Consider the following 12,294-nt stretch of genomic DNA (forward strand, 5'->3'; position numbering starts at 1 on the left):
ACTTAGGTCAAGAGACCCAGGACTGAATGACACGTGATGTTCAGTTTGGGACTGATGGCTATGAGTGAAATCCATTTTAGAACAATAAGTAGAAATCAGTGGGTACCTTGTCAGACATTAGAGTGGAGATGGATCGTCCGATTTCATGGTAGTCGATGTTGGACTGGCTTGGCCCCAGCAGCACAAAGAGGAAGCGGACAGGGACTGGAACCTCCAGGACGGATTCAAGGAATACCGCCTCATTCAGTCGGACAAACGCCATGGCCGGCTGCTCCAGAAAGTCCACACAGCCTGCAATCCATATAAACACAGTTTTCACAAAATGCAGAATTGAATGAGAATCTAATCTAGACTGAGGTCACAGCTTCTGTATGTATCATTAGGGTCAATCATTAAACCTTGAGAACCATGTCAACAAGCAGAAATTCACACTGAGCGATCCAAGAGTAACGTTATGCTTCTGTGTGTGGCTGCAGTTGCAACCCAATCTCACGACGAATGACGCATCAAGAGTGACAGCAGATTTGTTTTCCAGATTTGCCTTGTAACGACATGTGTTTGTTTGGAGTTCTGTGCAAAACAACATAATTACGGTTGCAGAAGATGATTTGGAAACTCCCAAATAACTATAAGAAAAAGAAAAATTGGAAACTAAATTAATTAAAAAAAACGGACTCCTACCGACTAAAACTACAGTAGCTTCAGCCCCCTCGGGAATCTTCTCCAGGAGTTTCACGGATTTGTTCCGATGCCCCTCCCCATTGTGATGGTGCACAGATTTCTTCACAAGGAGAAAAATAAAAACACATGAAAATGTAATCTAGTTTATACCACCTCCACCAATTGTTCGTGGTATATGTTATAAGGAAAATAAAAAACGTGCGCCACAAACGATTATTCAATATTCTTAACAAGTATATATTTTTTTAATTAATAGCAATAAAATGTGTAATTAAAAAAAAGGAAATCAATTAATTCAAGTATTATTTTACCTGGTGGATCTTTCATTTTCAATATACAATGCTTTGACATGGCTTAATTTTGAACCCTCTTTATGGCCTCTTTGCAGTCATCTTTTTAGATAGAACATTGCGCTCAGTCTGTCAATTTCAGCAGAACACCACTGGATTGGAATGTAAGCAAAGACACATTCGAAACTTGTCCCGGTAAGCATGTTATTCCACTTAAGAGAGAATGGACTTTAAAATGTTGGTTAATACTTTTTTAATATAATGAGGTATGGAGCTATTTTAATTAACCCTTTGGCACCGAGCCATTCTAATTTCAGTGCTTAAGCACTGATGACGTGCTCTCTCGTCAGAGATGTCTCATGGCAAAAATAAGTCATAAGGGAAACAAATCAGTGTTTCTGAGCCTTGTCATTGAATAAGGCTAGGTAATAGGGAAAAAAAACTGTATCCCTACATGCAAATTTTGATGATACACGTCAACGAAGTGACGCACAGGAAACCCATCTACCAGCGCATATTTTGATGTTTTTATTGAGTCACAGAACTAAGAATGTTCCAGAACTGTCAGAAGCCACAACAGAACAGACGCCTGATCAACAGCTCTTTTTGAAGGTAATTGTCTCTGAAATTATAATTCAATATCTAAAATATGAACTTGAGTAGTATTTCAATTTTGTTTTCTTTTTCTTCAGATGCTTGAAAAGGTCGAGAAGAGGCTTATGCTGTTGACGGTACACACATTTATTCATTTATTTATTTGTTTGTTTGTTTGCTTGGTAAAAGTGGTTGCCACATTCATTGCATTTTTACGTTTACTGCTTTATCACCATATCGTTCATTTTTCTATAGACTATTTATTTATTTATTTTTTCTGCTGCTGTTGACTTCCATAAGTTTTGTATATAAATATTATTTTCTCCATGATACCAAATTATTGAAAATCCGGTAATATACAGTACATAATTGATGTCAAAAATGTAATTAGTGCCCTCATTTCATTTTTTTCTATTTATTAATATTTTTCCTTCTTTTCACTTGCTATACGTGGTTGAATTATATATTATAACTCTTGTAGATAAATATTATTTTCTTCATGTACATATACTGTATGTATATGTCAAAATAAATAAGTGTCCTCATTTTTTTTTTTTTTTTGAGGTTTTTGTAATTTTGTAATCTTCTTTTTGTCATGACATTGTAATTTGTACTTTTTTGTATTTTTCCTGTAAAGTGCTTTATATAAAGAAATGCACTATATAAAAATACAATGGCTGATTGATTGATTGCTGAATTGTTTTGTGTGTGGGTGGGTGTGGAGTTTGCAGGTTTGAAAGATGGCTGGAAGAAGCTACAAGAAACTGATGGAGTCCCTGAAGACCACCAGAAAGCCCCTTGATCTTGAGCATATCAACACCCTTTTCCTTGAGGACCACGAGGGGATGGATCCACTGGAGGAGGACCAGCTGGATGAGGAGCTGATGATGGAAGAGGGTAGAGATGAAGAGGAAGAAGCCGCTCCAGATGAACCCCAGCCCAGCACCTCCACTGTCAAGTAAGTGCATTGTTTACAGTATTCATTGTTTGATATGTTTTTTTTATTTATTCAAAATAGCTTTTTATGTATTCCTAATTGATTTGTATGTATTCCTAATTGTTTGTCTTTCTTTTATAGTATGGCCTCCACAGATGAGGACCATGCCCACTCCTCGCCTACCAAACGCTGCTGTACACGTCGTCACGACATACCAGATTTATTGTTATTTATTTATTGTTATTTTTGTTTTACATGAAATAAAAGTTCTCTAAAATGTAACTTTTTGTGTTTTTTGATGCATTTGTAATTTATATATATATATATATATATATATATATATATATATATATATATATATATATATATATATATATATATATATAATTATAAATAAAAACTACTTTTAATAAAAACAACTTAATTTTCCCTTGTTTCTTTTCATATATTACCATGATAAAAGGTTTTACATAAGATTTGGCAATGTACTTTGTGATATTTTGTTTAGTCTGGACTATTTCTATAAAATAGCTGACAGTTCTGAAAATAGGGCAGTTTTGGGGAATTTTGGCATATAGTAGAAGATATTTGAAACTGGATTTTTTATCTGTCATATGCTGATATTTTTTTATATATCTAACTTGGAAATGGGTCGAAATGGCAGTTTTTAAAAATGTTATTTATTATTATACATTTTTCAATTCTTTTTTGGGTGGTGCAGTTTATATAAAAAGCAAATATTACATTTCACAATAGAATACATTATATCATTGGAAACAGCCACTAAATGACTTTCTATAGATATATTGGGTTTTGATTTCTGAAGTAAGGTTGCCAAACTACAAGCGCTAAACACAAAGTGGTCATATTCCAGCCCAAAGGGTCCTAGACGTCAAAGGGTTAATTTATATTTTCAGAACAATACATATCTCCAACCTAGAAACACAGGTTCAAACAGCAAGTTATTACCTAACCCCCAAATATTTTTATTTATCTTTTTTTTTTTTTACATTATGGTATGTTATTCATATTTTTTGTAAGTAAATTCCCTATATGCGCAATAATACACACAATTGTATATTTTTTGTTTTCTGAATTGACTGAATTGACAGGTGTAATTGTCTATAGCACAAATAAACTACTAATGAAATACTCCTCAAAATAAAAATTAAAATAGAATTTCAAATGACTTAAATGTTAAATCCATTCTAAAGAGAGATCTTCTTTGGTCTCAAAAGAACTGATAAGAACATAACATAAGAACATAAGAAAGTTTACAAACGAGAGGAGGCCATTCAGCCCATCTTGCTTGTTTGGTTGTTAGTAGTTTATTGATCCCAGAATCTCATCAAGCAGCTTCTTGAAGGATCCCAGGGTGTCACCTTCAACAACATTACTAGGGATTTGGTTCCAGACCCTCACAATTATCTGTGTAAAAAAGTGCCTCCTATTTTCTGTTCTGAATGCCCCTTTATCTAATCTCCATTTGTGACCCCTGGTCCTTGTTTCTTTTTTCAGGTGAAATAAGTCCCCTGGGTCAACATTGTCTGTACCTTTTAAGATTTTGAATGTTTGAATCAGATCACCGGGTAGTCTTCTTTGTTCAAGACTGAATAGATTAAATTATTTTAACCTGTCTGCATACGACATGCCTTTTAAACCCAGGATAATTCTAGTTGCTCTTCTTTGCACTCTTTCTAGATAAGCTAGTGTAAACAGTACTGTAATGTAAACCTACCTCTGAATCTTGGGATTTGGTGTCATGCAGTTCAGTTTTCTCCTCCCCCATTGGAGGGAGACATGTGTCTGTGGTGTGGTTGTGGTTGTGGTGGTGACTGGCCATCACCGAACCCATGTTAGCGGCAGAGGGGTTCCGTGGGAAGAACACATCTTTCTCATCATTGGGGTGGCTAAAATAGAAGAAACAGGTTGTATTATTCAGAGCAGTCGGTTCTTTGGCAGATATAGAAATCGTCCAGAAGATAAGAGCAATGTGTGTCTGGCAATGCCATGTGAAGTGGGGATTATTGTTTGATCTGCAGAATTGTTTGTGTGTGAACACATTTATTACAAAATCTGTCCTCCACAGTAGTACCAAGTTAAATCATTTAATAGAAATAACTAATTATCAATTCCATACATTGGATAATCATAATAACCCACTTTATGAAGAAAAGCCTATCATAAGTTTTTCTTTTCAGTAATATACTGAAAAACAAATTCAATATACTGAGTTCAGTAAATAATCAATGTAGTGATTTTTCTGTATAGAGTTGTCAAGAACCACACTGCTCTTGGAAGTCTCAATAATTAAATAACATTAACATTTTTTACCTTTTCAAAGCATCAGGAAATGCAGGGATGGCAAATGCAGTTCTCTGTTAATACATACAATTTGCATATATTTGGCTAGTGAGTATAGCATTATTAATGCACTAATGTCAGAGGAGTGCTCTCAGGCCTGCTAATATGATAGCATGAGCGTCATAAACATGGAAGTTGTGTGAATACAGTGTCATCTTAAAAGCAGACAGCATGTTTCTTCCAGTCTTTAATTAACTCCTATTTTTTAATTTTAGGAACAGGTTGGAAAATCAGTTCTTGTCGGGTTTGGGTACATTGTTTTTAGGACCCGTGTTTGCTTCAGCGGAAGTTGCCTTGTTTTTTCGTGGACTCACAACACACACAAACACACAGCGCGTTAGAGTTCATTATTGTTCTGGTTCAACATAATCAGTCGTTAATAGTTTTTACGTTTTTAGTGATTAGTCCTTTTTCCATTTGTATTAAATATATATTACATTGTCCACATCCTCTTCTGCAATGTCTCTTTCTTTTCAGGAGAAACATGCAAGATAAGGGATGTTTGTTTTTGAAGTTGATACCATTCTGACTTTACAGGCAAGTCCAGAAGCGCTGCTAGGATACTGGTTTGAGGGAGTCTGAAAAAAATGAATCTTAATCAATCTCACCTTTTGGTTACTTTGCCCATCAACAATTAGAAAACAAACCCAATTCCCTATTACCATGCTAAATATATTTTACAGCTAGAGGGCCTCAAATCAGTAGGTGGGAAAATGTGACAATTTATGAATGCAGATGAAAAATGACATCATTGTGCCGTCTATGAAAAAAGTGATGTATGTCAGTAGCATACACACCCCCAGCCAAGGCTATACCTAAAAATATTGAGCTGTTAGTATCATCTTTATATCAACAGTATGTGCATGTAAAAATGTGATATACGTGTGTATGGATGGACAGATGCCTCCATAGATGACCCAGACTGACAATAACTAAAGAATATCCAAGCAACTGTAACATACTGTATATTGTACAAACAAACGTACTGTCGACTCCACTAATGTTTTATGAAACCAAGACCAGTTTCATGTCAGTAATATAGAAATGTGTTTTACCTTCTGGGATAGTACATGCATCATGTGACTCCTGTTGGTCGGGTTTTACAATACAGTTTTACTATATTAATTTCTGTAATGTATAAAAGTGCTTTCAACTTGATCTCATCAATTCACGATAGGTACAAAGATATATGCCTGTAGTATAATGAGTGGCTATTACATTAATATTAGTTGATGGCCCAAATACTGCATTAAATGGCAGGTGACCTTAACTTCATGATTTTGAAAATGATTCCACTCTGAAACAGTGAAACCTGGGTCTGAACAGGAAGTGGCTACTTATTCAAGGTGCCTCTTTTCATTATTTAAAACACTAAACTCTTGGAGTTTACTGGCTGGTAAAAGCAGGGTCGGTTATTAAGGTGACTGAAAGGTTTTGCTGTTTATACTGTTCTTCATTCTTTGACACAACAATACAGGAGCGTTTGGCACTGAAAGCTAGCCCAGCAGTCTCTGTTTCTCTGCGTACCTGTGTTTGAGCAGCAGGGCTCTCAGCACGTTGGCCCGGTCCTCTGCCTTGATCTGGTCTGAGGTGATCATGGTCTCAACCACGAGGTGAGCGATCCCAGGCAGCGTGGTCTGCTCCAAGTCAAGGAGGACCGCCCCTGTGAGTAGAGAGGACACACAGTGCTTTCCTCACAATGTTTCACTGGGATGGGCCATCTACACACATTCTGCTGTGAAGAAGCCCCTGATTGAGAGTCAAACTTTACATTTGAACTAATTATGCATCATAATTTTCATTTTGAGAAAGAATAGATAAAACTGCCATTTGCTTCCTCATTGGATAACAGATACGTTGTCAGTTTGTATTTCTAATTTGACATGCAGCGCTTCCCTTTGTAGCTTTGTAATAAACAAGTTGAAATGAAACACTCAGGGTCTCCTGGCCCAGCATGACTTTGAAGGAAGGTGAGGTGTCTGTCTCAAGCTTTGGAAAAGCCTAGCTTCCTTAACACTCTGATTCTCTTCTCTAGAAACACACATGCTCTCCATGACCCTACTTCCTGCCTCAGATAGTGTCTCTCTAAAGCTGAAATATTAAGAATAAAAAAGCACATTTCACATACAGTACTGCATATTTCATAAGACGAAAATAAATGAATGAAAATATAAAATACAAATAACTGCTTTTGATGTTGATTAAAAAGTGAGTTCCGATGTTTCTTAAGAAAATACACAAAGTTCTTTTATTCAATTAATAATAGGTTTATTATAATACAGTGGCTCTCAAAAGTATTCCCCCCCCCCCCCTTGGACTTTTCCACATTTTATTGTGTTACAACATGGAATCAAAATGGATTTAATTAGGAGTTTTTGCCACAGATCAACACAAAAAAGGCCATAATTTCAAAGTGAAAAATAAAATCTACAAATTGTTCTAAATTAATTACAAATACAAAACATAAAATAATTGATAGCATAAGTATTCACCCCCTTGAGTCAATATTTGGTAGAGGCACCTTTGGCAGCAATTACAGCTATGAGTCTATTTGGATAAGTCTCTACCAGCTTTGCACATCTGGACACTGCAATTTATGCCCATTCTTCTTTGCAAAATTGCTCAAGCTCCGTCAAGTTGGATGGGGACCTTTGGTGAATAGCAATTTTCAACTCTTTCCACATATTCTCAATTGGATTGAGGTCTGGGCTTTGACTGGGCCACTCCAGGACATTGACCTTTATGTTTTTAAGCCACTCCAGTGTGGCTTTGGCTGTATGTTTGGGGTCATTGTCCTGCTGGAAGATGAATCTTCTCCCAAGTCCCAGGTCTCTTGCAGACTTTCTTCCAGGATTTCTCTGTACTTTGCTGCATCCATTTTGCCCTCTATCTTCACAAGCTTTCCCGGCCCTGACGCAGAGAAGCATCCCCATAGCATGATGCTGCCACCACCATGCTTCACGGTAGGGATGGTGTTCTCAGGATGATGTGCGGTGTTAGGCTTGCGCCAAACATAGTGCTTAGCGTTGAGGCCAGAAAGCTCTATTTTGGTCTCATCAGACCATAGAATCTTCTTCCACTTGGTCTCAGAGTCTTCCACATGCCTTCTGGCAAACTCTAGCCGAGATCTGATGTGAGTATTTTCAATAATGGCTTTCTTTTTGCCACTCTCCCATAAAGGCCAGTTTTGTGAAGCACCCAGGGTATTGTTGCCGTATGCACAGTCTCCCAGCTTAGCCGTGGAAGACTGTAACTCCTTTAGAGTTGCCATGGGCCTCTTGGTGGCCTCCCTGACTAGTGCCCTTCTCTTCCGGATACTCAGTTTTTGAGGACGGCCTGTTCTAGACAGAGTCGCAGTTGTGCCATATTCTCTCCATTTCTTAATAATGAACTTTACTGTGCTCCGGGGGATATTCAAAGCCTTGGAAATGTTCTTATATCCTACCCCTGATTGGTGCTTTTGAAGAACGTTATTCCGGATTTGCTTTGGATGTTCCTTTGTCTTCATTATGTAGTTTTTGTTAGGAAATGTACTAACCAACTGTGGGACCTCCCAGAGACAGGTGTATTTAACCTGAAATCATGTGAAACACCTTAATTGCACACAGGTGGACTCCATTCAACTAATTATGTGACTTCTAAAGACAATTGGTTGCACCAGAGCTTATTTAGGTGTACCATAGCAAAGGGGGTGAATACTTATGCAATCAATTATTTTCTGTTTTATATTTGTAATTAATTTAGAACAATTTGTAGATTTTATTTTTCACTTTGACATTATGGACTTTTTGTGTTGATCAGTGGCAAAAAACTCCTAATTCAATCCATTTTGATTCCATGTTGTAACACAATAAAATGTGGAAAAGTCCAAGGGGGTTGAATACTTTTGAGAGCCATATGTATATGTGAAAAAAAATCAGATCATATTACTTTAGGAGAATGTGCTGATGGCTGTCATGGCCTATTTCTGCTTCACAGTCATAACAGTAAAGACTGTTTTAAGGACAGTTTTTTAAAAGTCCATTTGGATTAATTGGGAGGGTCTGGAACCAGCTCCCCAGTAATGTTGTTGAAGCTGACACCCTGGGATCCTTCAAGAAGCTGCTTGATAAGATTCTGGGATCAATAAGCTACTAACAACCAAACGAGCAAGATGGGCCGAATGGCCTCCTCTCGTTTGTAAACTTTCTTATGTTCTTATGTTCTAATTAAATCCAGTTCAGTAACCCTTTTTCAACTGTTTAGAGAAGGTTTATCACTTTATTCTCATTTTTCAAAAGCTCTGTTTTTCCGGTAGACAACATTTATAAACACTCTTCAAAAAACAATCCTTAAACATTCCTGAAAACAGCCGTTCTTAAAGTTGTGTGCCTTTTGTGCCTAGCAGACGAAACTCTCATTCAGTCTCACGACTCACTCACCATGTGTGATGGTTCTCCGGAGCTCCAGCAGACTCCGAAAGGTGAGGGAGGCTACGTGGGGTTTGCCCCAGCGATCAGTCTCCTCTTCCACATTCTCCTCAAACTTGATCCAGCGCGCTGTCTCCTTCCAGCGCATGTCCTGGTTCTTATCCACGATCAGCTCGTTCAGCTCCACAAACACCTAGGAGAGATGCAACATGGCTCAGTTAGGCTTAGAGAGACATGCTTTCACTGTACAGTAACATAACAAATGCTTACCCCGTGAAAATGTGCTACCAGGAGCAACTTTGTGTGAAAGTGTAAGAAAACATGCTTCGTCATAATATGTTGTTTTTTTCTTAAGTGTCTTGAACCCAGTTACTTGTATCTCATTTAATCACATATAGGATTAGATGAGTGATTTTGTTGATTCTGATTTTGTTCAAAACAATTTAAGAGAATGTACTTGGAATCATAGTGGAGTTTTGTGCCTAAACATACCATCGGAAATATTCAGAATAAATGCATTGTTTTAACAGCTTTAAGGATGTGGTAATATCTCACCATAACTATTATACTTAAGTGATTGTATTAAGGGTGGATGCCTGTATTGTTGTCTTACCAGTTTGTTTCCATCGTTTAGCTAAATTCATTGCTGCTGTAGAAATGCCTGAAGAAATTTCCTCAAAAACAGAAACTGTTGGTTCTATCTGCTCTTTTGTACAAGACAATCAGTCAATCCATTTTTAATGAAATATCCCAATTATTTTGGACTTCATATAATCAAATCAAGGACAAGATATTTTAAATTTATACCTCTCGACTCAGGCTTTTGCCACAACACCATAAATTAGTTTCCTGTGTAGCAAGAATTAGGACCCCTCGACCTCTTCATTTAAGATTGTCTACAGGATGAAGTAGGGTCCTTAATTCGTGCTGCACAGGAAGTGAATCAGAATGGCAGAATAAAGTCAAAGTAAAAATAATGTCAGAAAATCTGACTGAGCAGGAGCTAAAAAAGTACTTGAAGAACCGAATCTGAATAACTGACAAACTGCTGTCTGAAACTATCCTTTTCCCAGCGCACCTCATGGGGTTTCCTGTCTGTCTTCTTCTTCTTGAGGGCAGAGGGGGGCGGCGAGGTTTTTTGGTTGGCTCGGGTCAATTGGCTGCGGGACGGCTTCTTCACCAAGTGCCGCCGCACCCCGGGGTTGTCCTCAAACCTATGACCTGGAAAGAGACACAGACCTGTTTTACTAACAGAATGGTTAGTACAAGAGAGACAGAAGTCCCTCGTCATCGACCCAATGGTAGCATGAAAAACAATATGCTCTATACATTTGCAAAACTTTGTGTGACATATAAACTTATGAACAGATCCCACTACGTATATAGGAGGCTGTGTGGTCCAGTGGTTAAAGAAAAGGGCTTGTGACCAGGAGGTCCCCGGTACAAATCCCACCTCAGCCACTGACTCATTGTGTGACCCTGAGCAAGTCACTTAACCTCCTTGTGCTCCGTCTTTCGGGTGAGACGTAGTTGTAAGTGACTCTGCAGCTGATGCATAGTTCACACACCCTAGTCTCTGTAAGTCGCCTTGGATAAAGGCTTCTGCTAAATAAACAAATAATAATATCCCCAGCGTGGAATAATCATATTCCTCAGAACTTTGGTACTCCATTGGTCAAATGGCTAGCTCCATGTATTACTGGGCAATAATGGACCACAAATTACTTAAAGTTCAGTTGCCTAGTGAGTTGCAACTCAGTGGCCTGTCTGTTTAGAATTATCAGTACACAGCACCCACCCGATGGTGAAGCCTGAAAAGTATTATGAACAGTACCTACTAACAGCTGTTTTAGTCTTACAGAGATAGGCTGTGAACTGTGCATTATATGGAGTCACTTATAATAGGACATTGATTAAACACCTCATCTGCAGGATGGAGCACAAGGAGGTTAAGTGACTTGCTCAGGATCACACAGTGAGTCAGTCAGTGGCAGAGGTGGGATTTGAACCAGTGACCTTCTGATTACAAGTTCTGGACTTTAACCACTGGACCACACTGCCACCTAATATATATATATATATATACAATTGACTCCACTTATTTGCATACTGGATAATTGCATACACTGCTTAATTGCACAGAATGCAGCTGGTCCTGTTTTTTAGCGCATCATTTTCTATGATTGTATGTTACGGTTAAATGCATATCGACTAAATGCATAATTCGCTTAATTGCATAAAGTTGCACGGTCCCATAGTACATTGTACATTGCATTTAAATTTGGATAATTACATAATGCAAACAACGTTCCAGTGTGTAAAAAAAAAAAGAAGAAAAAGAATGTTCGAGTGTTTCAGAAATAGCAGTGACGTACGCATAGCAACGACATGACAGAGGGAAAAGCCAGCAAGAAAGACCCAGAAAATGGTAAAATCTGTAAAAACTCTCATGCCTCAGCACACTATGCACCTTCATGGAGGCAAATGGTTGTCAGTCTTATGACGGTTTTTTAGTTGTTTATCAGCTCAATCGGCTGAATACTGTGTATACTTCCATCAAAAAATAAATTGCTCCGTTGTAATCACAAGATCTAAAGTAAGACTGTACACACCTGTTTAACTTTTATGTTTAACTGTACTGTATTACAATAACTTAGTTTATGCTGGCTCTTATATACAATATTTTACTTTTCCTATCGTGCGTTGTCAGAGAGTAGTGCTGTTTGTGTTGAGTGTATAACATATTTCAAGTTGGTTTATTTTTCTGAACTTGTTCAATATTTTAAGTTACTTGTAATACAATATAAGTGGAAAATAAAGTTATGAATCTGATCAAACAGGGAAACCCAGGGCTACATAGGGACAAAATTTCATTTAGGGACCGTTCGATTGCTACTGCACCAGGGCATGGAACAGTTCTGACACTAATTATCCACACCCTGTGGTCTTTCACATAATCAATGGGACAGTGCGTTTCACAATCAATAGGCAATGTCAGCGCTATCTGTAAAGGGTGAAC

General features: G+C 37.7%; 1 protein-coding gene across 3 annotated transcripts in view; it reads right to left on the reverse strand.

The window, feature by feature from the left end:
• Positions 1–12,294, reverse strand: part of LOC117426641 (anion exchange protein 3-like) — an 80,545-nt gene that overhangs the window by 18,573 nt on the left and 49,678 nt on the right. For 2 of the 3 annotated variants that reach the window (XM_059033476.1, XM_059033477.1), the window contains 6 exons: positions 10,354–10,496; positions 9,288–9,468; positions 6,394–6,529; positions 4,241–4,412; positions 682–781; positions 107–291 (listed from right to left, as the gene is read on the reverse strand). In XM_059033476.1, the coding sequence (XP_058889459.1) occupies positions 107–291; positions 682–781; positions 4,241–4,412; positions 6,394–6,529; positions 9,288–9,468; positions 10,354–10,496 (917 nt within the window). Of the gene's footprint in view, positions 1–106; positions 292–681; positions 782–4,240; positions 4,413–5,303; positions 5,445–6,393; positions 6,530–9,287; positions 9,469–10,353; positions 10,497–12,294 lie in introns of all 3 variants that reach the window. The other variant, XM_034044452.3, reaches the window with a different exon arrangement.

This window comes from Acipenser ruthenus, chromosome 11 (assembly GCF_902713425.1).
Source record: "Acipenser ruthenus chromosome 11, fAciRut3.2 maternal haplotype, whole genome shotgun sequence".
Classification (NCBI taxonomy): domain Eukaryota; kingdom Metazoa; phylum Chordata; class Actinopteri; order Acipenseriformes; family Acipenseridae; genus Acipenser; species Acipenser ruthenus.